This window comes from Lotus japonicus, chromosome 5 (genome assembly GCF_012489685.1).
Source record: "Lotus japonicus ecotype B-129 chromosome 5, LjGifu_v1.2".
In the NCBI taxonomy this organism is placed as follows: domain Eukaryota; kingdom Viridiplantae; phylum Streptophyta; class Magnoliopsida; order Fabales; family Fabaceae; genus Lotus; species Lotus japonicus.
Window position 1 is genome coordinate 61278032 of NC_080045.1, and position 25912 is coordinate 61303943.

Genomic DNA, 25912 nt, shown 5'->3' on the forward strand with positions numbered 1-25912 from the left:
AATAAAATAAGTAGCAGAGAGGCAGAGATGAATATTTCTTCATCTCGTGGGATCAGAAGTGGGCCAAACAAATCCCAGTTTTCAAATTTACCTGTGAAAGACTGAAACGCTTCGTTCATAACCCTGTATGTACTCAGGTTAGAGAAAGACAAAAAGTGTATACCCTCAGCTATTTCTCCCCTCCATCCTCCACATGGTCACTCTACTGTTTTGTTCAAAGTTCAAACATCACATATTCTCTACCATATTATCTATTGAGACGATCATGTTTAACTATAAGTAACAAAGTTCATGCTATCAATTATTTAAGACATTTGCATTCACAAAAACTCGACTCAAATATTAGACATTTACTTAAGTCAGAACAATCATGTGTCGATTAATCTAAGTTTTCTATGAAGTCACTCACATTTTCACCACCAACTCACAAATTCAGAAAAAAAAGGACATATCAAAATCAAAATAAAAACAAAAAGCAGAACGTTTCACTCCAAAAAGCAAAAGCTAACCCTCTGATTCCCGAAGTGAAAGCACCATATTCAATGCACACAAGCTCCATTAAACGAAGTGAAAAAGTGAAACAAATGAACCTCTCTTTCTCTCTCTTTATTTTTGTTCATTCACCAAACTGTTCCTATAAAACCCAAAACCAAACCCCACAACCAAACCACACTTTCATTTTCAACACTTCCTCCTCTTACCCTCTTTCTCTTCTACCACCATGGATGCTCTCAACTTCTTAAAATTCTGGCGTAGCGCCACCGTAACAACCACCACCACCTCCACCTCCACCTCCACCGTAGCTCCTCATCTTGTTGTCGAAACAGACAGTGAGTCCGACGAAGAAGACTCGTTCTTCGACTTGGAGCTCACGGTACGTGATTACGACAACAAAGAAAACAACAACAACAACAAAAGTCTCTGTTCCAATGTATCTGATTTCTCAACGAAAACGACAACACTTCCTCTTTCTCCAAAGGAACAACCAATCTCTAAGAGAAAAGTGCTTCCAATGGAACCCATTTCCAAGCCTCAATCTCCCATTTCAATCCTCAGATCAGCTCCAAGCTTCAGAATCTCCATGTTCAGAAGGGGCAAGCGAATGCAGAAAACAGAGGAACCAACCAAAACAGAGTGTGAAACAATGAAGGACCAGAAGAAAGAAACCAGAGTCTTCGCGGTGAAACTGAACATGAACATGGAAGATTTCAATTACTCTCCAGCTCTTAGCAGAGATAACAGCACGAGAAGCTTCGGGAGCAAGGTTCGGAGTTTTCAGAGCTCTGAAGAACAGAAACCAGAGCGGTTTTCGAAGGAGGTGTTGCAGAAGTATCTAAAGCTGATTAAGCCATTGTATGTGAAAGTCTCCAAGAGGTACACTGACAAGGCGAAGTTTACCGGGGAGGGTTTTGCTGCAGCTTCGCCGTCGTCGTCGCCGTCGGTGTCCTCTGTTTCTTCCAGGAGGGAGAAGCAGGGGAGTTTCCCGGTGGGGATGAGGGTGGTTTCTAAGCATTTGGGTAAGAGAAGGTCGGCCGGTACGGTGGTTGGAGTTAATTCTCCGGCGAACAGGAGTAATGATTCAGTGCAGCAGCATGATGATGGGATTCAAAGCGCCATTCTTCACTGCAAGAGATCCTTCAACTCCAGAGGTATTTTTTGTTTGTTTGTTTTTTCACTATTATGCTAATTTCTTGCAGCATTTTAATTAAGTTAAGAAGTGAAATGTTTAGTATAAATTTAACTCTAATTTTTGTTTTGTTTTTCAGAATGTTCAATTGCTCTTTCTGCTGATGGATCAATGAAATCTGCTAGAAACTCATTTGAGGATGAAGTGTGATGATGATGGTGAAGAAAGAAGCTACATAGAGGATGAGAAAAAGAATTGAATAGAGAAGTGTTTTTTGTAATTTGTGTTCTTTTTGTAAAGGAAAAGGGAAATGAGAGGGAGTTGTTTAGGCATTGTGATGATTAGTGAGTCACAGTGTGATAGGCTCCCCTGCTCTGGTCAGTGACAGTGTACATTGATGGGCCATTATGAAAAGAATCAAGATTTTCCTCTGAATTTTGGATTTTCTTTGTGTCTTTGTGACTCTGATTTTGTACTTTGCATTTGATGAGGGAGGTTACTTTCACAAATCACAAGTATTTTTTTATTAGATAGCTATAATATGATTCAAAGCAACAACATTGTGTTGTGTGAGTAACTGAGTATTGATTGGACTTGCATCTGAAATCTCATTCCCAATTTTCATCATTTATAATGGAGAAAGTGTGTTGTTTGATAAATGCAAGAGAATGAACACACATTAACAAACTAGTTAAGTGCCAGATGAGGGGTTCAGAAATTGAGCAAGATTAACTAGTAATTTATTGAAGTTGATGTGTGTTGTAGCAGACAAATTGAATCAAATTCTGTACTAAAAAGGAATTAAACTGAAAATCAGAGTCCAATCTCCAGCTCCAGCATGAAGAATAGTGATGTCAGCTTTGAGTCCAGTGATGCCTATGGCAAATCCACTAAAGTGAACAATGGTGTAGAATTGATAGCCATAGACTCGTAGTAGGTTGTGGCAGTTGCTGCTTTATTAATTATGAATTGTCCTCACAAAGAAGACTAAGATAATATATAAATATTCTAGAATTTGTGATGCTCATTCTACTCTATGTAAGGATTCCATATAGATATCAAAGACTTCTTAACAATGGGATTGACTTCACTGTGGATTCTTACTTTGGTAAACATTATTTTTAAATTATTATGTAACTTTGTAACTAATCACTCTCTTCAGATACTGACTATTCCAGATTCTTATTATGTAACTTTGTAACTAATCACTCTTTAGATATTGACTATTCCGGATTCAGAATATAGTTATAGTTAAGACACTACATTTTTTTTTATGCTGGCAAAAAGGTATGTTAAAAAGTAAAAGTAAAACAAGAATTTTGATGTTGAGTTGAGAATTTTGTATTAGTTTAGATTACTTTAAGTTTAATTTGAGTGCCTAGTTTGTAATACTGTCTGGAAAAGCATTCAGATACTACAAGAGCACACACCATGTAGGGTATGATTGGTAGACTGCAAATTCAAACCAAAATCTGAGACATTATGGAGGTTGGATGATTAGAGATCTTGAAATTTGAAATGGAAAGTTGGTGAGAAAAAGACTTGTTTTGTAGCTGCATGAGGTATGTATTTCCAAATTTCTAAGGCATCATTATAATGAGAAGTGGAGAACAATTCCAAAATTGACAAACATGGCCCCCCATGCCATTGCACACTTCAAGGTGCACCACACACAGTTGAGACTTGGCTAACCCAAACCCCCATTTCATTGCCTAGCAGACTTCACGGTTCAACACAGCTAGGCGGTGTGGTCCCTTTTAGTTATTGAATGAAATCGGTGGGTTTTGTTTTCTAATCACATACATACAAAACTTGCATTCAGCTACTGATGAGAAAAGGTGAAAATAATTAAAATTTGGTCAGTGAAAAATGGAGTCTAGTAGCAGTTGATTGAATATACACAGAAATACTGTATGATGATTGAACTCCATACAATCTGATGCATTTGTATTTTGATTGTTACCTTTAATCTTTGAATGATAAATTTTGAATTTTGAATTTTCATATCAAAGAGACTCTGCAGGATAGTGGCTGTTGTTTCAAACAACTTACACATGGACCAGCCGACCATTTTACACTATTTGCTGTGTTTGAAGTTGAGAGTAATGTGAATGAAATTTTTATCTTAATAATTTAATACATGAGTTTTGTTTACTTCTTAGTTTATTTTAAAATGAATGTTAATATCCTTTTACACTATTGCCAAATAATATTTAAGACTATGTTGTATACTTGTATTCAAGCAGGTCACACCATATATCTCTTTTTTTTTTTTTTTTTTTTTTTTTTTTGGTCAATACACCATATATCTCTTAACGATTGTATTTTCGGTCTATATAGGACTTAGGCATTTTTGTGCTTTTGTTTGATTTTTTTTTTTTGGGAGGGGGGTTCTTATATATTGACCTAGTTAAAATTTAGAATTGAGTTTATGGCTTGTATGCCAGTTCAATTTGGGGCTTTGGACATGTATTGCGATTAATTAGAGTGTTTTCTTTACATAGTTGTGTCAACGTTGATCTAGTCCAATAGTATATGGCCGAAATCAACTTGCATCTCCACTATACAAGAAAAATACCCTTTTTGTATTTTCACACTATTGAATCATTTGACAAGTTTCTCGCTTGGAATAGCGATAGAGTTTTCTCTCTAAAAACTTCTCTTCATAGGCTTATCACTCTTTGTTGAGAATTCAAGTGTGGAGTTGGAGTCTCACATCGGTTAAGTTGGGGTGAGGAGAAGACTTTATAAGAGATGTGACCCATAAACTTAATGCCTTAAGGTTTTGGGTTAAGATGTGGTGTCCAAGATTTCTTGGTGTCTTGCTTCTCGGCGCATGGGCTCCCCTGTCTCCCCCAACAAGTGGTATCAGAGCCGATGGTTGGTGTAGCCATGGTTACGACTCCTTGTGTCGAAAGTCTTCCTAGCGATGTGGCTAGGCGGCGGGTTCCGTTGACGCGGTGAAGCGAACGAGCTTCCGCGGAGGGGGGCCATGATAATGTGGAGGTGACTAGCACTTGAGGGGGAGATTGTTGAGAATTCAAGTGCGGAGTTGGAGTTCCACATTGGTTAAGTGTGGGTGAGGAGAAGACTTTATAAGAGATGTGGCCCATAAACCTAATGCCTTAAGGTTTTGGGTTAAAATGTGACGTCGAGATCTCTTGGTGTCTTGTTCCCCGGCCCATGGGCTCCCCTGTTTCCCCCAACACTTTTGGGGTGTGGCGCCTCTTTCACTCATTTCTCCTCTATTTTGATGTTTTTCCCTCCAAAAACTTCTTCATCAAGCAAGCTAAATTTATAATCATTTATGGCGATTTAAGACTTAGAAGAGCATGGATCTTTATCATGTTATTCTATCCAAACAACATTCAGCATTTTAAACTCATTTAGACTAGGGATGGCAATGGGTCTCAGATCCATAGGGTACCCGCAAAAAATACCCACTATGGGTAGGGTAAAAACCCGCTAGATGGGTATGGGTAAATTACCCGTAAAAAGTAGTGGGTATGGGTGCGGGTATGAGCACTATAGTACTCAACCCGCCCCATACCCGCACACATATATTATTATTATTTGGTAATATATTAAGTTATTAACTTAAGGTATAACTCTCAAACTTACTCTTTTTTAAAAAAATATGTGAGTATTTAAGGTATTGATAATTATTACTAATTTACTCATACTTATTTCTAAAATTAGTAAGTTAATAACTACATTTTTAGAACTATATTATAAATCTAAAATTATAAATTTGAAGTTATATTTTTCTCGCTTATTTCTTCTAAAAAAATATGCTTAGTTGAATGATTTTACTTGTTAAGTATTTGAATAATCTTTTGTATTTTTTATTGGCTTAAATAACGCTTTGGTCCTTGAAATTGGAAAGGGAATCAAATCTGGTCCTTGTAAAATTTTCGCATCAAATTGGGTCCCAAAAATTGTTTTTTTAATCTAATTAACTCCTTTTGCTCAATTTTGACCGGTCAACGGTCCAGTGACAAGCTTAGTCAGCTAAGGACGGCCACGTGAACTTTTTCACATCAATTTTAGTCCCTTGAAAAGTATTTTAATCAATTTTAGTCCCTGTTCTTCCACCTTCATCTTCTTCCTCTTCCACCTTCATCTTCTTCCTCTTCCACCTTCTTCCTCTTCCTCTGTAACTCAAATCCCATAAATTCAAAAGAAAGAACAAGGTGAATGTGATGAACATATATTTTTTTTTAGGGTTTTGAATTTCTAGATTTAAGGATTTGAGTTATGGAGGAAGAGGAAGAAGGTGGAAGAGGAAGGTGGAAGAACAATGACTAAAATTGATTAAAATATTTTTTAAAGGACTAAAATTGATGTGAAAAAAATCCATGTGGCCATCCTTAGCTGACTAGGCTTTCCACTGGACCGTTGACTAGTCAAAATTGAGCAAAAGGATTTAATTAGATTAAAAAAACAATTTTAGGGACCCAATTTTATGTGAAAATTTTACAGGGATCAGATTTGATTCCCTTTACAATTTTAAGGATCAAAAGAGTATTTAAGCCTTTTTTATTAGTGTTTTTATTTAAAAAAGTTAGTTGTATTGTTGTTTTCTATTAACAAAAACAGTGAAAAATTATATTTTGGTTAGCTAAATTGCGGGTAATGGGCTCGGGTACGGGCATATAAGTGCCCAGATGGTATGGAGACGGACATTCACCCACGCGGGTACGGGACGAGTACGGGTAATTTTTGAAAATGCGGGTATGGGGATGGGTACTAGAGTACCCTACCCAAACCCTACCCATTGTCATCCCTAATTTAGACACATAATTTCAAACACAATTTATGTTTTAAAACTTAATTCTATATATGCAACCGAATTCTATCAAATTTAGTTGTATGAATTATGATACTCAATTGAGTCAGTTTTCAAAAAAAAAATGATACTTAATTGAGAAATATATACTTGACAAAATCTGTATATCTGTGTGAAATGTATTTATATCGATATTTTTTTACATAACAAAAATTTCATTAAATTAAACGGAAAATACTAAAAGGATAAACTAGAAATAGAATGCTGAAAAGAAAATTATGTATGGTTATCTTACTAAGGCGCCTATGGTTAATTAACATAAAAAAGATACATACATGGAGTGTTATGCGGGGAATCATGTGAAAATGAGAAGCTTTATTGCCTACTCCAAAGGGAATTAAGAGAGACAAATACCAAAGCTAGGTTCTTTGCACCAATTCAAGAAACCTAATGGTAGTTAAGATAGTTAAAACATAAGGTGTAGGTTCTCTTAAAACTCTAAGAGAGAATGTGCAATGCACCCATAAACACTACATAAACAGCGACCCAGCACCATTTAGTCTTCCAAGAGTGGTAGATTTGCTATGTCACTTCAGAAGATAATTGTGTCTATGTGTAGTATGGGTGATGTATAGTGCCATTTCCATCAAGGTATTGTGGTTGGGAGAATCAATGAGCCCATTTTCCAGTTAACTGTTTTCTTGTTTGGGATAATCACATTCTCAGGAAACATTATGATTGGGATTTGAATTTTATGCTTTTAGTTCATTGCATCTTCTGAGAAGTTCTCAAACCGCATGAATGCTAAGCAAGAAAACTATTCCACGCGTCACAAACACATGTGTACTCACTAATTTCAGGACTATGAAAACATTATGGAATTTAGTACAGTGTCGTTCTGATCCCGGGAGAAGAGACCATGTCCTATTATTATGAGGATTGCTGATTTTATAGTGCATCGATACAAAAGAACTTTAGTACACCTCATGAGTCAAATTAAAAAATCATCTAAATAACCAATGATCTAAAATGTTAATTGTGTGGTGATTGTTCACTTTATCTATTTCTATGAGATGATAGTTTAATATTTATCTATAAGAATGAAACACATTTCATTACTAGCGCTTAGTGCGAGCACTCGCGACAAGAGATTTAGTTGCTGGAGTGGCAAAAAATGACTCTCGCTCAAGTAATGTTCGGGTTGGGGCGGTTCCTCTTTGGATGTCTCCATAGGCCCTCGCGAACGAGGAGGTCGATGGGCAATCTTGAGCCGATTTCATGAGTGGTGAGAGATATTTGGCGTTCGTTTGACCTAGCATGGGGCTTCCGTACATGGTGAGTAGTACCCTCGTGCAGAGATGTACATCCACGCCCTATGGTTGATTCATTTACTTGACGAGTGAAGTCCTGCTGTGTGATAATTCATGTATGTTTGGGCCACTATGATGTTAGGCCTAGAGAGGTTAAGGTTTAGCCGTTTAGGGTTATACCCTTACCACCATAAAAGAGAATGTTCTCTCTTATAAATGGTATGCTTACTTAGTATACCAAACTGGCAGATGGGTATTATACCCTAATTTTGACTTGGACATTTCTTCCGTATACTCTATGTGAGTATTCAGTCACTATTGGTATAGATAAAAAAATGTTAACTCCTACCCTATACATCCATTTGGGGAGAAAAAAAATGCATAGATTAAACCAAATTAGTCTTTGTCAATGTCAGAATTTAATTTAGTGATATACATTCTCTCTTTTTAGATAAGATTAGTGAGATTAGTGAGATACATAGAAACAATGGTTTTTTGTCAATCATTCACTTCTAGCACAAAATTTGAGCAGGCTTAGTCCATGTTCATTGGGCTTCAAAATCCACTAAACATGTTTTGGGCCTAGCCCAGCCCAGTAACTGAAAACATTTCGTGAGCGAGACCAAGAGAGAGAGAGAACAATCCCTCCGTGCCAGAAGCTACCGTCTTCGTGTTCGAGCCAGTGAGCAACCGTCTCGTTCAGCCACACAGCCACCGTGGTCCCTCCTCCTCCGCCGCGGTTCTCGTAAGTCACCGCCACCGTCACCCTCTATTCTAATCTTCCTTCCTGTTTTCGCTCTCTTTCCTGCAATGATTTAGAAATTGTTCTGTCTTGTTACTAGATTTCTTCATTTTTCTAGCTTGTTACGTGAAATTGAACCAATTAATCATGATTTTCACATAACAATTACGGTCTGCAACTGTAACCATTGGTGATTCATTTTTCTCCTGCTGTAGTATAACGGACGATTTGAGTAATTTTTGACTAGCGAGTGAGGGTTTTTTGTTTTGAAGATGACAACGATACGCAGGTTCTGCTGCAACGATCTTCTTCGTTTTGCCAATGTCAATCTTGACCACCTCACTGAAACTGTAAGTTTCCAGTTCCTACACCAGTATTCATTTGGGATTGATGCGTTCTTACTTCTTACATTGTTTGTTTGTTTGATTGTTTCAGTTTAACATGTCCTTCTACATGACCTATCTAGCGCGATGGCCCGATTATTTCCACGTTGCCGAAGGCCCTGGAAACCATATCATGGGTTACAGTAAGTCCTCGTGCAAATCTTTTGCATAATGTAGTTTGGTTTGATTTTACAAAAGGGAAATCTTATTCGAATCACCACGAAGCGTGAGGTTTTCTGTTTTAGCTAAAATGTTATCGGTCTTACTGTTAAAGCTTGAAGTAGCTTGATCACATGGTAACGAAGTAAGATTTAAGAACTGCTTATCTGCTTGCTTGTAGTGGGGATTGGCGGTTTAAACTCTAGCACGGGTTTAGGAATAACATGATATGATGTATAATTTTTTATTGTATGTTTTATTACGTAGTCCTTCCAAAAGTGCTATAATTGATTTTTGCTAGGTTCGTATTTGTATGCCCACTTGCTTGAAGACATGCCATGTAGGTTGATTTGATTTGATTTTCAGAAGGAAAATCATATTGAAATTTTTATGGCGTATAATTTGGAAGTTATAATGTTTCATAATCTTGTGGAAGACTGGGATATTAAAACAAACATTATTGATGCAGTTATGGGTAAAGTAGAAGGGCAAGGTGAATCTTGGCATGGCCATGTAACTGCAGTAACTGTTGCTCCAGAGTATCGCAGGCAGCAGTTAGCCAAGAAACTGATGAATTTGCTGGAAGACATCAGTGACAAAATGTATGTGAGATATGCACATGCGTGGTTTCTTAATCTTAAATTTGTGAAACATTCCCCCCATCCTCGTTTCATGGTCTTTTTTGAAAAAAAATTCCCTAGTTTTTTTTGGCACATCGTTTGTTCTGTACTTTAAGATGTGAATGCGACATATTTCAAATCACTCTGGCTTACCTTTTGTCTATTAAATTGGTAGGTTTTCCTGGAATTCACAAGTTATTTGAAGTTCCATATTCTAACTAGGATCAAATGGAGTTGTATATTAAAAATGAGTTTTTTTCCTTCTCTTTTTGGGGGGTTTTAGGGATCTAGTTGCTTTTGGTGAGACTGTTGATTAAGTTACCCACAGTTTATTAACTCCGTGTTTGTTCGGATGCCTTGTTATGTGTTAAAATTGGATTTTGCAGTGACAAAGCTTACTTTGTTGATCTCTTTGTGAGAGCATCAAATACACCTGCCATCAAGATGTATGAAAAGGTAATGGTTCTTATGTGCTTTTCATTTCAGCTTAAACCTTTCCTTTCTTCCGTGTAGTTTTGTGCACATGGTAAAAATAAAGTATAAAGGGACGATTGTATATCTGATTCTGGTTACTATAAATTAGGGTTTGTTATTGGGGGTTTACAGCTTACTTATTGATATGTTAGGAGTTTAATGTTTAGTTTAGATGTTGGAACAGATTTTTTCATCTGTTGGATCTTGTTTTATTTTCTACTTTAGATTAGGATTTCTCAAGCCTAATCTCGGAGTTGCTAATTAGTTACTTTCCTAATTGACTATGTGATTTATTGGGTCTTAGCTTGGCTATGTGATCTATCGACGAGTGCTACGCTACTATTCTGGGGAAGAAGATGGATTAGGTATGCTTCGTTGTTCTTGTACTTCATCCTTATCTCTTACTCTCTTCTAGCAAAGCCCATACTGTTCAGTTATTAATCTATCATCATTTTATGCTTTGTTTTCAGATATGAGGAAGGCATTATCTCGTGATGTTAAAAAGAAGTCTGTCATCCCTCTTAAACGGCCAATAACTCCTGATGAATTAGAGTATGACTAAATATGCTTTCTATGCAACTATGTTGCATGAGCTTATTGTGTCATAAATCAAATAGATTGGTTGGGTATGAGATAGTAATCAAGTTACATTTGTCCAGCTATCTGAGTTAATAACTAGTCACATATTTGAAATCTTGAAGTAGTGGGATGTACCCTTGCTAATTATTCTTGTGCTACTTGAATACTGAACCATGTTTAGAAGTACCCTGTTGTAACTTGGCAGGCTGTCAACGTAAGGGGAATTGACCATGGATGCAAGGTTTTGCTATACTCCGGTCAAAATTCATTTCAATTTTGATATAGGGTGACTATGATGACTCTATAATCGGTCCAGACTGATAATAGGAGATATCAAAATACATGGGGTACAAAACCACTCTCTTTAAGCTTCTTTCTCTCCCTTTTAAACTTTAAAATTAGCACCTATAATCAGTGTTATCAGACTCGGACCGGTGATCGACTCGGTCGAGGCACTGGGTCAATGAGTCAATGGTTCAACCATTGGGTCACTGGTTGAACCGTTTGACTCGGTCGACACTAAAAAAAATTAAAAAAATTCATAATACCATAAAATATCACAAATACCACACACACAAATACCATATATTAAATTAAGAATAATATATATATATATATATAAGTTGTTTCAAAAAATAATATATAAATGTATTCTGTTAGAAAAGTTATTAATTTTATCTCACTAAATTAATGACAATATATTAAAGATATATAAATTTAATCTCATACAACCACCATAAATTTTAAAACTTTGTATTAATATATGAATTTGAAGGTGCCTAATTTAAATGGAAACAAACAACCATCACGATAAGTCAATAGTACCATATCAAAATATATTCATAAAAAAACAAGAATGGAAAAAAAAAAATAACAGCAGGCACGTTTGGGAGGAGTGGTTTTGTTCATTCATTAAGAGAAGCAAACAAACAAACAAAACAATAAGCATGTGCCAAGCCCAACACACACGTCCACACAGTAGGGCCAAAGATCCAACAATAAGCCAGGCCCGTGGACACACAGCAGGGCCTTTATTTTGTTTTCTTTAAAAAATTGCAAAACCCTAAATGTCAATCTTATTCTTTCTCTTTCTCCATCTGTTTCCAGCCGTTTCCTTCTTCTTCCAGGCACAACTGTTTCATCTCTTCTGCAGATTTCTAACAATTTCTAAATAATCCCCCACACCACATTTAATCTCCCCATGACCCTTCTTGCTGGCGCCCTCTCTTTTCTAATTTCACCTTAACCTTTCAATTTTGCCCATTTTCTCTTCTTCTTTTTTTCCCAAAAACTGACCTGTTCCAAAGAAAAAATTGTTTTTTTTTTTCAGAGCTTGGGCAAAGGCCCTAGCTAGCCGGGCGGTAAATCCGCCCCTGGTGGCGGCGAAGGCTGAAGAGTGAAGAAGCGTACGAGAGATGTTGGATTGCAAGGAAGAATGGGTTTTCAGTTTAAGGAACCCTACACAGCTATACGGAAGGAAACGACGACAGTTCTGTTTCTGTATTTCAGTTTTTTTTTTTACATAACGAACCGGTCCAACCGTAAGGGCCGAGTCGCCGGTTTTTTACTAAACCGGCCGGTTTTTTCCGGTTCGCAGCGGGTGTATTGCATGACCGATCCGAAGCTCGGCTCGAACCGGCTTAGGGTCCGGTTCCCGGCTCAACCGGTTGAACCGGCCGGTTCGAGCCGAGTCTGATAACACTGCCTATAATGCTCTTAGCGCCCAATATTCCCACTCGTATTGATGAAAAACACTTAGAATTAAAAAAAAAACCTAAAAACATGAAGGCTTAATTACACTCTTGAACCTCTTAGTTATGACCAAGTGACTGTAGCCTCCTAATAATTTTCTGGCCAGATTTAGTCTCTTAACTTTTAATTGTTGCAAATCAAGTTCCTCCATCATTAACATTTTACTTAAAGCTATCAAATTCTTAATTTTTTTTTAAGAAAAACTTTCACAAATGGAATGTATTTATTTATTGTAGACGTTACGCCCATCAAAGACCCACTAATCAAAATATTAAAATTCAATAAATAATTAAAAAATCTAAATTCCCGTCCTCTTTAAACCTTTAATATATGTAATCCTTCAAAATCTTTCAACTGCGCAATCACATTAGTTGGCGTCCATCAAGATCTGAGCTGGGATCCTCTCAAGTGTAAAAAAACTTGAGAGTGTTAAGTTTTACCATCTCACCATTAACTTTTGTGTAGATAATAAATGAAAAATAAAATAAATTTACTAAATTTACCCATCAAGATCTAATCATATTTTTAGTAATTAATTTACTTGATTATTTGCACAATTGGATCTACTAAAATGTTTAGTGGACAACGCTGCAATACGTGGACACTGCGCGTTTGGGGCAGTTTAAGACTGCCCCTAAACGCGTTTTTTGAACTTTTCACTTTGTGGCGGCCTAAAATCGGTACAAAATGAGTGTCTAGACATTGAAATGTGGTATGTGAATCAGCACGGTTATATCTATCCAAATGTTGAGACACTTGGATATTCTGATGTCACATGATATTAGTCATATGATAATATCATGTTTAATTTTTATTTACATCTCTCTTTATAAATATTCTTAGGATCTCACATATCTAAGACATATCAAGAGAAAAATAAACATGTAATTTTAACATGATATTGTCATGAAAAATTCAATTATGATATACCTCAAACACGTAATCCTTATCTTTATCTCTCACTTCTTATTACATCATATATCATATTCGTTACTTCTCTCTTATCTTTCTTTCCCACTATGAATGTATACACCTCTCAATGATTTACAAAATATTTCATATAAATAGAATCTTGCTTGGTAGACACAAACAATATATACACCTACAAACACAACTTTTTTTATCTCTCTCATGACATACATCACATACTACATCTCCCACTTATTTTCACTCCTCTTTGTACCATGATGTCTATACCAATATGGTGTACTCCAAACCATTATTGATATCTATGGTTCACGGATTGTAGATGTCCTTGTTTCAACATTGTTTCCATGAAGTAAAATATAGCAAATTGCAACAACTACCAAAGGTCTAAACGCCTTTTTAATTCTATTTTTTGTCCCTCTTTATCATCCTCCAACACTATACTCCAACACATGGAACGGATCATTGTATCAAGCATCAACACTCCCACAATCTTCACAACTCCAATCTCTTTCACTTCTTAGCAACCACCTCCATGGCAGAGCACCCACCATCACCAAAAGCTTACAAACTAACAGCCACTTCAATCTCCTACACCAAATCAACCACCACCACCACTTCATTCTTCCTCTTCAAACACTGCACACCAACCCCACCAACTCACATCCTCAAAGATGTCTCCCTCACCGCCTACCCCTCCGAGATCCTCGCCGTCGTCGGCCCCAGTGGCGCCGGAAAGTCCACTCTTCTCGACATCCTCTCCGCTCGAAGATCGCCTTCGAGTGGCACTCTCTCCCTCAACTCCTCCCCTCTCAACCCTTCATCCTTCCGCAAACTCTCTGCCTATGTCCCTCAACACGATGCATGCCTTCCTCTGCTCACAGTTTCTGAAACCTTCGCCTTCTCTGCTCGCCTTCTAAAGCCTAAAACCTCTGACATCGCAGCCATTGTTTCCGCTCTTCTCTCCGAGCTGAGACTCACCCATTTGGCTAACACAAGGCTAGCTCATGGCCTCTCCGGTGGAGAACGCAGAAGGGTCTCAATTGGCCTAAGCCTCCTTCATGATCCTGCAGTTCTGCTCCTTGATGAACCTACCTCTGGCCTTGACAGCACCTCTGCTTTCAAAGTCATGCAGATTCTCAAATCAACTTGTGTTTCAAGAAACAGGACAATCATCCTCTCAATTCACCAACCAAGCTTCAAAATCCTCTCCTGCATTGACAAAGTCTTGCTTCTGTCAAAAGGGACTGTGGTTCACCATGGAAGCCTTGCTTCACTGCAATCCTTCCTTCACACAAAAGGGTTCACTGTTCCTCATCAGCTCAACGCATTGGAGTATGCCATGGAAATACTAAACCAGCTGAATGAGGCTAACCCCACGACTCTGCCAATTCTCCCTGAATCACCTTCTACAAACTCTGTTTCTGATCACAATGGAACTCAAAACAGAGAGATCAGGTACCAGAGCTCAAGGATTCATGAAATTCACACTCTTTACATCAGGTTTTGGAAGGTGATTTACAGAACTAAGCAGCTTCTTTTCACAAACACACTAGAAGCACTGGTTGTGGGTCTTGTTTTAGGAACAATTTACATCAACATTGGGTTTGACGAGGAAAGCATTCAGAAAAGGTTTGGTCTATTTGCATTCACTCTCACATTTCTCCTATCTTCCACAACAGAGACACTTCCCATCTTCATCAATGAGAGGCCAATCTTGCTGAGAGAAACTTCAAGTGGGGTTTACAGGCTCTCATCTTATCTCATTGCAAACACTCTTGTTTTCTTGCCATACTTGTTTGTAGTTGCTGTCATATACTCTATTCCTGTCTACTTCTTAGTGGGACTCTGTTCATCTTGGCTCTCTTTTGCTTACTTTGTTCTTGTCATATGGGTCATAGTTCTAATGGCAAATTCCTTTGTCCTGTTCTTGAGTTCTCTTGCACCTAACTACATTTCTGGAACTTCACTCTTGACAGTGCTTCTTGCAGCGTTTTTTCTCTTCTCTGGCTACTTTATCTCAAAACAGAACATGCCCAAGTACTGGCTTTTCATGCATTTCTTGTCCATGTACAAATATGCTCTTGATGCACTTCTTATCAATGAGTACTCTTGCTTGGTTACAAAGTGTTTGTTGTGGTATGAAGAGAATAATCAGGAGTGCATGATTACTGGCGGTGACGTGCTGCGCCAGAGAGGGCTCAGCGAGAGAGAAAGATGGAGCAATGTGTACTTTTTGATTGGGTTCTTTGTGTTTTACAGAGTGCTATGTTTCTTGGTTTTGATTAGAAGAGTTTCAAGATCCAAAACTTGATGAAGACCATGAAATGATCAAATTATGCTAGCATTTCAGTATTTTTTCTTCTTCTTCATTTCTGATTTTGTTGTTTTGTTTGATCTGCTTTGAATGAAGTATATAATCTTGAATACAGACACAGAGAAAGTTTGTTTCATAGATATGAAGTTGACCCTTCATTCTCATCTTTTTCCCAGTGTAGTTACCAATTCTTAATTAGATATATGATGTTCCCTCTCCTTGAAACCTCATAATTTGGATGAGTTGGTATCATGGTGTGATATTTCATAGAGATGCAAGTGGACAAGCTGCATGTACTTAAGAATGCGACGTTTCCTATTTTAGGCAATATGATAGGCATGCATTATTGCAAACGTTTTTTTGGTTAAGTTCAGTTTTTTTTCTTTCTCTTCTGTCATATGAAGTTTGAACTTTCAAAGGAAAATGATCCCTAGACGCAACTTTTGGGCAAAATTTGACTAAAAATCACCACAAATTTCAAGTGTTATATATCCGGTGTCCACAAATCACGAGCCACTTTGAAATATTGGACCGTGTAATCTGATAAATGCAAATTATTTTTCAAACCTATATTCATACAAACTTTAATAAAAAATTTCCTACTATATGTGATTATATATGGGTTTTGACTTTTGATAAGTTGAATACAAATTCAAGTGATATGTTTCTGATATATTATTTAGCGGCGGTTAAAAAGAGTTAGTTACCGTACAAACCGCGGCTAAATGTTATGTTGTTAGTATGTCCATCAATTTTGTATGTACATTGATAATTTTCCTTCATATATTAATCTATTGCAAATATGGTACCTAGCTTTAAAATATAATTCATTGCTTTTTCAAGTGAATCTATTTCTGATATAAATTATAAGCAGCACTCTTTCGATTGTCCTTTGTTTTTTCACATGCAAAAAACAGTTTGGTGGGGGAAAATATAGGAGGAGAGGCCCCAAAAGATCAATAATTCTTGGCTCCATTTGATTTTTTTGAGGCAGCTGAGATGGAGGGTTTCATGGTTGAAACTAGATCACATAACAGGAAAACCACGTAGATGTCTGTTGGCTTATTCAATTGTTCGATTAGTTTAACTTTGTTGAATTGTTGGGGTCACGGGTCTGTTTGGTTGCAAAGCGAGGGAATAATACACACTATGATGAAAGATGTTTTGTCCCTTAGCTAAGTTGCTTCTTGCTGCTAATCTTTTGTCTGCTCCGCTGAGCAACAGTGTTTGTGTTCACGGGTTCATCTTTTGTGCTATCCCGTGATCTTACTCTCATCGTTGGATACTTGGATGTTGCATACAATTCAATGAAGCACTTTGAGCCTAAGTGTTTGTTTGTATCGGTGTACATAATCGTACAGAATCTTGATCCTAGAATTGAGTGAGGCAGAATTGAGTATAAACATCTGAGTTTAAGTAACTTGATTTATGTTTGGATACAATTATGATATCTTCATTTATCTTCGCATTTGAGAGTCATTTTGATGAATATTGTTGATATTGTGACGTGTTTTTTTCACCATGTTCGGATGAGAGGCTAATTCGCGAAATGACAAGTTAACTATGTTGAGTTTGCATTACCAATTTGATCTCCACATATGGTCTTTGGGCCTGTTGAATTTAATTTGCTTCTTACTTGGACCACGTTGTTGTGCTAACTTAGTTGAGGAAACTAATTTTAAGGCTAGTTTAGCTGTCTTGAAAGTACAACATCTCGGCCATCAATTCAAAAGAAGCTCTGCTAGGGTTAGAAACTAAAGTCCAGCGTCGTTCTCCCCCTTGGGGGATCCTCCTCCGCTAGGGAGGTTCTTCTCCTACTTAGTAGGTAGGTCTTTTCTCCCACAATAGGTGGAATTTCCCTTGCTTTCTGCTTTTCCCTGTTTCTCTGGCCACCACTTCGTCTGTTCATGTCGCCACTGCCTCCACCTTGGCCATTTTCTTCTCCTCCACTGCCCACCGTGTGCTGAAACGCAGACCTGATTTCAAGACGACGCGACCTTCTCTTCGCCGCCATCGCAGCCGTGAGTGCCCCATCAACCTAGGCCTGAGGCCCCTTCTCCAATCTCCTCTCCCTGGCTAGGTTCTGGGTTGTAAAAGGGTGGGTTGTACATATTTCAGATTTGTGGAAGCTTTGACGGGCAATCGTGCCACCGTCGTCACTAACCGCAATTGCGTCTTCTCTACATCGTTCACAACCATCCCCTCCCTCTGTTCTGTTATGCTACTGGTGGATCTGCAGCCTCCCTAATTCCATGGTGCTAGTGTTGCTAACTTGACTCATCTTGGTACCGCCGTTGAAGCTTTGTTTGCATCTTTGAAGGCTTTTCAGTTTGTGCAACTCCGATAGAGTCGGATGATTTGCAATGAAGCAGTTGCTTAAAATTGTAATTGTAATCTTATTACTGTTCGAAAAGTGGAGTTGTTGTGATAGTGTTCTTAGGTTTTTAAAGTCAGTATGATTTTCTTAGATTGTCCGGTTGCTTAGATCAGTATGAGTGAGCATGCTTTAAGCTTAATTTGTTATCTGATTACGTATTGCAGAATCACGTTTTGGGTTTAAATCCCACCGATGTAAATGTCGTTAGGCAATCTTTGAATGTTAATCTATGCAATGTTGACAAAAAAAAGTTAAAGTTTTTTATTTTTTTATTTTTTTCAGTTGCTTGAAAAAATAAAGAGCAGGAGAAAAAAAGGAATGAGTGATTTGATAAAATAAATAAATAAAAAGTATACAAAAATAATGGGTTTAGAGTCAAGATTGGACCAGCCCAATGAGGAAGTCATCAATGGACTGAGATCCAACTAGTTACTCCAAGGCCCAAAAATATGTTGGGTAGTTATGCCATGTAATTAGAATAAGTCGGTAAGTTAGTTAAAGCTTTGATTAAACTGTTATCCTCGTACTTTTGAAAAATTTGCTACACACCCCTCTTATAGTTTCCGACACTGTTTAAGGTAGCAGCATTCTATGCTACTTAGTTCTAAGCATAGCAATGATCTATTGTTGCTAACATTGAGGTTGTCTCCCCTAACGTAGACATGCTATGTAAAACAGCTTCTCATAGTTTTTCTCCATGCCGCCTTCAAGAAACTTGCTTGCGGGTTCTTTCTTTCTGCAACTCAAACTCCCTCAAAGAAGGGGTATGTGTTCACAGCCCCATTATCAAACTGGGTTTAGAAGATGACTTGTATTTGAACAACAATTTGCTGTCTTTGTATGCTAAATGCTATGGAGTTCGACAAGCACGCTATCTATTCGAAGAAATGCCGTACAGAGATGTTGTGTCCTGGACAACTATTCTGTCTGCTCATACCAAGAATAAGCATCATTTTGAGGCCCTTGAGTTGTTTGAAATGATGCTGGGTTCTGGTCAGAACCCGAACGAGTTCACCTTGTCGAGTGCCTTGAGATCATGTTCTGCTTTGGGGGAGATTGAGTGTGGTGCTCAAATTCATGCCTCTGTTGTGAAGATTGGGTTAGAGGTGAATCCGGTTCTGGGAACTTCGTTGATTGAGTTATACACCAAGTGGGATTGTACTGTGGACACGTACAAATTGCTTGAATTTGTGAAGGGTGGTGATATTGTGTCATGGACAACGATGATCTCTTCTTTAATTGAAACTAGTAAATGGAGTGAAGCTCTAGAAATCTATGGCAAGATGATTGAAACGGGTGTTTGTCCAAACGAGTTCACATTTGTTAAACTCTTAGGCTTGTCTTCTTTTCTTGGTTTGGGTTATGGGAAGCTACTACATGCACAGTTAATCAGATTTGGTATTGGAATGAATTTGGTGTTGAAAACCGCCATTGTTGACATGTATTCCAAATGCAGACGGATGGAAGATGCAATTAAGGTCTCCAACCTGACAACCGAATATGATGTGTGCTTGTGGACCACCATTATCTCTGGATTTACCCAAAATTTGCAGGTTAGAGAGGCTGTCAATGCATTTCTTGATATGGAATTGTCTGGAATCCTACCAAATAATTTTACATATGCTAGTTTATTGAATGCTAGCTCCTCAATTTTATCATTGGGCCTGGGGGAACAGTTTCATTCACGGGTTATCATAATTGGACTGGAGGATGATATATATGTGGGAAATGCACTGGTGGATATGTACATGAAATGCTCCAGCATCACAAAAGGTGCAGTGAAAGCTTTTAGAGCGATAGCCTCACCAAATGTCATATCTTGGACTTCTTTGATTGCTGGCTTAGCAGAACATGGATTTGAAAAAGAATCTTTTCAGTTGTTTGCTGAGATGCAAGCAGCAGGAGTGCAACCAGATTCCTATACTCTATCTACTGTTCTTGTAGCTTGCAGCAATATAAAGTCTCTTGTTCAAACTATGAAACTCCATGGACATATCATAAAAACAAAAGCAGACATTGATATAGCTGTTGGGAATGCTCTTGTAGATGCTTATGCTAGAGGGGGAATGGCGGAGGAAGCATGGTCTGTTATTGGCATGATGAATCATAGAGATCCCATCACATACACAAGTTTAGCTGCAAGATTAAACCAGAGGGGCGATCATGACATGGCATTAAAAATAGTGACTCGCATGTGCAATGATGAGGTTAAGATGGACGAATTCAGCTTGGCGAGTTTTCTATCAGCTGCAGCTGGCTTAGGGACTATGGGAACCGGAAAGCAGCTACATTGCTATTCTGTCAAAACAGGTTTTGAGAGATGTAACTCAGTTTCAAACAGCTTAGTTCACTTGTACAGCAAGTGCGGTAGTATGCACGATGCAAAGAGAGCTTTCAAAGAGATAACTGAGCCAAATGAAGTTTCATGGAACGGTTTGATATCAGGATTGGTATCAAATGGACAAACATCCCATGCTCTTTATGCCTTTGATGAAATGAGGTTAGCAGGAGTCAGACCTGATTCTGTCACATTCATGTCACTGATTTCTGCTTGCAGCCATGGTGGTTTATTGGATCAGGGCCTTGAGTATTTCTATTCTATGGAAAAAGCATACCATATAAAACCAAAATTGGATCATTACGTGTGTTTAGTTGATCTCCTTGGTAGAGGTGGTCGCGTAGAGGAAGCTATGGGAGTTATTGAAACAATGCCCTTCGAGCCGGACGCCATAATTTGTAAAACTTTATTAAATGCTTGCAAGTTACATGGAAATGTTGCCCTAGGAGAAGATATGGCAAGGCAATGTCTTGAGCTTGATCCATCTGATCCTGCAATATATTTGCTGCTTGCAAACTTGTATGACAGTGCAGGACTCAATGATTTCGGAGATAAAACTCGCAAGCTGATGAGAGAAAGAGGTTTAAGGAGAAGTCCTGGGCAGTGCTGGATGGAGGTAAGAAGCAAGATTCATAACTTCTCTGCTAGAGAGAAGATTGATGAGAATGAGATTACTCAAAAACTGGAGTTTATTATAACTGAATTTAAGAATAGAGGGTATCCTTACCAAGAGAATGAAGATAAGTTGTACCATTCAGAGCAATTAGCCTTTGCATTTGGTCTTCTTAATGTACCAACTATGGCTCCAATACGCATAAACAAAAATTCACTGATATGCCCTCACTGCCATACTTTTGTAATGTTGGCCACACAAGTAGTTCGTAGGGAGTTAATTGTGAGGGATAGGAGACGGTTGCATTTCTTTAAGGATGGCCAGTGTTCATGCAGAGGTCACTCTTAATGCCTAACGTTTTCTTGATTTTAGTCTCATGAATAGAAACTTGATAGGATCAAAATCTATGTCCCAAAATTGTCTCATATTTCTGTGTTACCAATGAAATTTTGTAGGGTCAATTAAAAAACACTCATGATTCTTTTGGTGTTTCCAAGTCTTGTACTACTTGAAATAAATGCTAGTAACTTTAAAGTCCTCAAAGCTTTTACTCTGTATTGACTATTGAGTCAGATTCTCCCAGGTACATTATATGTTATCAGAGGCCCCATGTTATCAAATATTTCTGTGAAATATATATTGTGCTTCTCATAATCTCTATAGCTAGCAAGTGTAGAAGGATGTGAAGTTGTATTGCAAACTACTCAAATACAAACATTTGTAAATTGGAAGAGTTAGCTTGGGAGTTGCAACTTGCAAATGCTGGAGTATTTATTTTCATTAGAAAAGGTATGTGCTTATTTAATTAATAAGGCCTTCTATTTCTTTGTAATCAACTCACAATCCACCCATTTGCATCTGAGTTCCTTCATGTCCTTCCTTTTTAGTAGTTTTTATATGGAAGATGGATCCGCATTAGTCAAAGGGTTTTGAAGGTATGTGGTACCTGTTCTAGTTTATTGCCATTTCTGATAAGCTGCATAAGCATGACATCTATGTGACTGTTTAGTTTAACCTGTATTGACTGCAACCATCGAGTTTGAATCCAAACATACAACAATTCAAATTGCTTTGCCAATTTTATCATAGGATAACCATTAAATAAACCACTTTTAATACGTATGTATGTATTAGCCGTGTCCAGATGTGTCTTCCAAATGAGGGAGGCATGGATGAAAGCATAGGCATAAGGGGCTTTGTGTAAACTTGTTCGGAAAATTTGGGCCAATAAATAATTTTTCAGAGTTTAATCTTGTCACCTCACATTTACAATAATCTAATTTGCCTACCACTAAAACAACGTCCGTTGGTATCCTTATTGTCGGATTACCGATATTTTCCTTATAAAATTCTGGGCATGTGAGTATGTGACATTCATCTTTATTTTAATAACACAACTGAAATTAAATGATTATAAAATTTACACTTAAAATTAAGATTGAGTTCCGTATTCATTTTAGATTGCGTGTGTTTTGGCGTTTTGCTCACCATGTTGATGTAGTAGAATCTCAAATTTTGACTTAGTCAACTAAAAAATTTTCTTTCTTCATTTTCTAAATCTTTCATTTCCTTTTATTAGTAAAAAAAGAAATATTAAATCTTTACCACGTAGCAGATGTTTTGGTGGCAGATTCTTCAGGAACTGTTCAATGCGGAGATAAAAAAATTCTGTGCGACACATTTTCTTATTTAAAAAAAAACTATACAACTTCGATTTGGAGAATTAGAACCATATAAGGCATCTGAAAATCATGATCGAACGGTCACCATCGCATGGTAACTTGAGTTTGATGAAAGGAATCTAAAGATGCAACCGCAAAACTCAAATACCCCTTACAGCATCTCTCAACCGAAAATAAGTTTCTTAACCAGAAAATGAAGTTTCTCCACGTGACCACGTGGCAAGCAACTTTGCTCCAAAGTAAAAGAAACTTTGCACAAAGTTTCTCTTCCAAATTGAATGATTAAAAAAAAAAAATTATATTTAAAACAATATAAGAGGGACAAAATAACAAACAGAAGTGAGATGATTGGGTTAATTTTGAATAACTCAACAGAATTAAACAAACAGACGAGATATTTGTTCTGCAATCAACGTTAAATTAAATTTGCACTCATTGCAATTTTTTCTTCACAGTTCACATCCTTTCTGATAGTGATTTTTTCTTCAAGAATGGATCCTACCCACAATTTCAATGCTTTCTACAATTGGATGAAAAAATTTGAACCTTCAAATGATCAAAATACCCAAACATCCCAAAACTCTTCAAATCCTGCACATTTTCAATCTCAAATTTCTAGTTCAACCCACCAGGCCACCAGATGTCCAGATTCCTCGCCATCAATTTAGTGCTTTCCAATCTCAAATTAAGTTATAACAAAAATAATAATTAATTAAAATGAAATATAAAAAATAAAAAAAATAAAAATGTGAGATATATTGTGGGGCCATTTAAGAAACTTTTTAGAGTTGCTGGATTGGAGTAAAAAGTGAGTAGAGATGACTAAAGTGGTTTAAATGACGTGAAATTACCAAAATTTGAATTAGAAACTCCAATGAGTTTCTTGGATAATGATGCATTTATATTAATAATAAAATAAAGGATAAATATGTTTTTGTCATCCTAAAATAGTGAATTATTGAGTTTGGTTCCCTTTTATTTTTTCATTGAATCTAGTCCTCTAAAATAGTAAATTATTGATTTTAATCCCTCTATTCATTTTTGTGACATTTTGTAGCGGTTTAAACCGTTACTATCACATTTTGTGACGGTTTGTGTGTATTACTGATACTGTGAGATAGTTTTTAAACTGCCACAAAATGTGTTAATTCACTATTTTTTAAGAGGAAAAAACATATTTAACCCCAAAATAAAACAACAATCACTTTCTTTACAATGCATTTTCTTATTATCAAAATTCATTTGTTGGATTGAACCAAATACAACATAAATACGACTCAAAAGAACCCAGATTCAACCGGGTTGGTTTTCGAGCACCGGTTTAACCACTGCCTCTGCCACTGGGAAAGTGATCAAAGTCCATAAACATATCATCGGGCATGGCTACATCAATGGGTAGCAGAATGTCAGCTTCATCTTCGACGTCATTGTCAGTTTCAATTTCAGGGTCTGGATCCGGGTCATCCGTTGCCGGCGGATCTTCTGCCGGAGGGTACACCGGAGTAGATGAGGACAGAGGAGAAGAACAAGAAGTAGTAGTACTAGTAGTTTTGGTTTGCAAAGATGGCATAGACTTGTTCCGGGTACTCCCGGCGAGCGAGTTTCGGTGAGTTGGTCTAGGATGCGAGTGGTCTCCGGTGTATGTAACGATGAAGATATCATCTTCAGTGTTGCTCCGTTCAACTTGCTTTCGTGCGGCACAACCTTTGGAGCTGCTACACCTGTAATAGTTCCTGGAAATGTAAAGGTTTTAGCATTTTCCTTAGAAACAAACAAAAGGATTAACATGATGGGTTTTGATATGTAGACCACTTATACACCTTTAGACACCTAGAACATGTGCAAAGATCAACGATGGAGAGAGGACCAGGTGACATCATAGCTTCTCTGATCACTTCAAATGAGGAGTGTCTCTAGGTGTTTGTTACTATTAAGGTGTTCCAGTATCATTTCTGTAACATGATATTTGGGAAAGTGGGAGATAAATTAATTCAATACCTTGGATATGGAGAACCCTTGATGGGTTTTTGTCCATATTTACGCCATGCCCACAAATCTAATGAGAGGTTATCTGCTGTGACATGGCACACCATTTTCTTCTGTTGGTTTTTTCTACAACATGTAAAAGAAAATGTAAGTGCATGAACTATGTATTTGAGTAATCAATGAATGAAGTTTAATCCATTATCAAAGGAAAAGTTTGAAGTTTATAGTACCTTTTTCTTGCTTTGGGTGTTTGAGGTTGTGGGTTTGATGAAATCAAAGCAGAATTGCTCTGGGGTACTTGAAAATCCTGTTTCTGAACTATTGGTAGCTGATTCTGGTTTTTCTGTACATGTTGTCTTCTGTTGAAACTTGAAGTGGAGGGCCAAATGGAGGTTTTAGAAGGAGGGGCAAGCACAGAAAGATGGTGGTGGTTGCTTTGGTGTTGTCCAATGCATCCTGCAAAATCAGGGGAATTAGTATTGATACCATTAGCACTACTAGTGGTGTTGGTGGTGGGGTTAAAGGGTGTGAGCAATTGGTTTAGGTCATGAAACTCATTGGTTATAGGTTGCACTATATTGGGAAAAGAGAATGCCTCATTATATTCTTCCTTGAAAGTAAAAGTGGCCAAGGAAGGTGGTGTGGTGTTGGTGGTAGGAGGTGGTGGATTTCCTATTGGGGCCGTGGCAGTATTGGTGGCTGATTGGCAGCTTCTCACGATGGCAAAGAGATCCCAGTCCTCAGCCATTATATATACACAAGAAATAGAGAAGAGAATAGCAGAAAGAGTAGAGTTTTTGGTAGCAAAAAACTAAAGTGATTTTTTGCCCAATTGAAGAAGTTGAATAGAGAGCATGAGTCTATAACCAGAGGGAGAAAATAGAGGCACAAAGGATGGCGCTGACTTTTTGGAAAGAAGAGGAAGAAGCAAAAGGGATATATGGTGGAGCACTGAGAGTTGAGTTGGGTAATTAATCATTTATAGTAGAGAAATTGACAACAGAGAATAAAACAAAGAGGAAGATGTGATTGGAGAAGATTGAGATTGTTTCTTTCTTTATATAAAATGCCAAATTCATCACTTGGCTTTTTCATTGACATTGTAAAAATGTCAAAGGGGGACCCTAAAATAAGGTGACAAGTTAAGGAGCATGATCCTGATGCCCTGAGAGGAGGTAGGGAAGAAAGGTTCAGAGTGGCGTAACCAACAACATTGGAATTGGAAATCTGATTGGTC

The 25912-nt window shown here is 37.5% G+C and overlaps 5 protein-coding genes across 6 annotated transcripts; 4 read left to right on the top strand and 1 right to left on the bottom strand.

Moving 5' to 3' along the window:
• Positions 1-642: 642 nt before the first annotated feature.
• LOC130721188 (membrane-associated kinase regulator 5) lies at positions 643-2062 on the top strand. The gene is made up of 2 exons (XM_057571933.1): positions 643-1649; positions 1767-2062. The coding sequence occupies exons 1-2, from the start codon at positions 722-724 to the stop codon at positions 1835-1837; spliced, it is 999 nt and encodes a 332-aa protein (XP_057427916.1). The 5' UTR covers positions 643-721; the 3' UTR covers positions 1838-2062.
• Positions 2063-8320: 6258 nt separating this feature from the next.
• On the top strand, positions 8321-10933 carry LOC130721068 (N-terminal acetyltransferase B complex catalytic subunit NAA20). 2 transcript variants are annotated; one of them, XM_057571799.1, is made up of 7 exons: positions 8321-8471; positions 8684-8818; positions 8904-8994; positions 9480-9612; positions 10017-10086; positions 10409-10469; positions 10575-10933. In XM_057571799.1, exons 2-7 carry the CDS (start codon positions 8741-8743, stop codon positions 10664-10666), a joined length of 525 nt encoding a protein of 174 aa, XP_057427782.1. In that variant the 5' UTR covers positions 8321-8471; positions 8684-8740; the 3' UTR covers positions 10667-10933. The 2 variants fall into 2 exon arrangements, with proteins under 2 accessions (XP_057427782.1, XP_057427783.1); XM_057571800.1 differs by having other exon boundaries at positions 8333-8471; positions 8741-8818.
• A 2829-nt stretch (positions 10934-13762) lies between these two features.
• LOC130718859 (ABC transporter G family member 8) lies at positions 13763-15950 on the top strand. Its single transcript, XM_057569487.1, has one exon. The coding sequence runs from the start codon at positions 13898-13900 to the stop codon at positions 15674-15676; it is 1779 nt and encodes a 592-aa protein (XP_057425470.1). The 5' UTR covers positions 13763-13897; the 3' UTR covers positions 15677-15950.
• Positions 15951-18571: 2621 nt separating this feature from the next.
• On the top strand, positions 18572-22088 carry LOC130721410 (pentatricopeptide repeat-containing protein At5g52850, chloroplastic). Its single transcript, XM_057572211.1, has one exon. It carries the CDS (start codon positions 18719-18721, stop codon positions 21353-21355), a length of 2637 nt encoding a protein of 878 aa, XP_057428194.1. The 5' UTR covers positions 18572-18718; the 3' UTR covers positions 21356-22088.
• Positions 22089-23909: 1821 nt separating this feature from the next.
• LOC130718643 (probable WRKY transcription factor 27) lies at positions 23910-25656 on the bottom strand. The gene is made up of 3 exons (XM_057569260.1): positions 24906-25656; positions 24688-24801; positions 23910-24422 (listed from the first exon to the last, which is right to left on the bottom strand). Exons 1-3 carry the CDS (start codon positions 25421-25423, stop codon positions 24011-24013), a joined length of 1044 nt encoding a protein of 347 aa, XP_057425243.1. The 5' UTR covers positions 25424-25656; the 3' UTR covers positions 23910-24010.
• Positions 25657-25912: the final 256 nt, after the last annotated feature.

Bases quoted from the DNA above. Each gene is read 5' to 3' on its own strand.
- LOC130721188 (XM_057571933.1), top strand. From the start codon at position 722: ATGGATGCTCTCAACTTCTTAAAATTCTGGCGTAGCGCCACCGTAACA. The intron at 1,650-1,766 runs GTATTTTTTGTT...TTTGTTTTTCAG, and splicing joins GAGATCCTTCAACTCCAGAG to AATGTTCAATTGCTCTTTCT.
- LOC130721068 (XM_057571799.1), top strand. From the start codon at position 8,741: ATGACAACGATACGCAGGTTCTGCTGCAACGATCTTCTTCGTTTTGCC. The intron at 8,995-9,479 runs GTAAGTCCTCGT...TTATTGATGCAG, and splicing joins AAACCATATCATGGGTTACA to TTATGGGTAAAGTAGAAGGG. The intron at 10,087-10,408 runs GTAATGGTTCTT...ATTGGGTCTTAG, and splicing joins CCATCAAGATGTATGAAAAG to CTTGGCTATGTGATCTATCG.
- LOC130718859 (XM_057569487.1), top strand. From the start codon at position 13,898: ATGGCAGAGCACCCACCATCACCAAAAGCTTACAAACTAACAGCCACT.
- LOC130721410 (XM_057572211.1), top strand. From the start codon at position 18,719: ATGCTATGTAAAACAGCTTCTCATAGTTTTTCTCCATGCCGCCTTCAA.
- LOC130718643 (XM_057569260.1), bottom strand. From the start codon at position 25,423: ATGGCTGAGGACTGGGATCTCTTTGCCATCGTGAGAAGCTGCCAATCA. The intron at 24,802-24,905 runs GTACTATAAACT...TACATGTTGTAG, and splicing joins ACACCCAAAGCAAGAAAAAG to AAAAAACCAACAGAAGAAAA. The intron at 24,423-24,687 runs GTATTGAATTAA...TTACATTTCCAG, and splicing joins AAGGGTTCTCCATATCCAAG to GAACTATTACAGGTGTAGCA.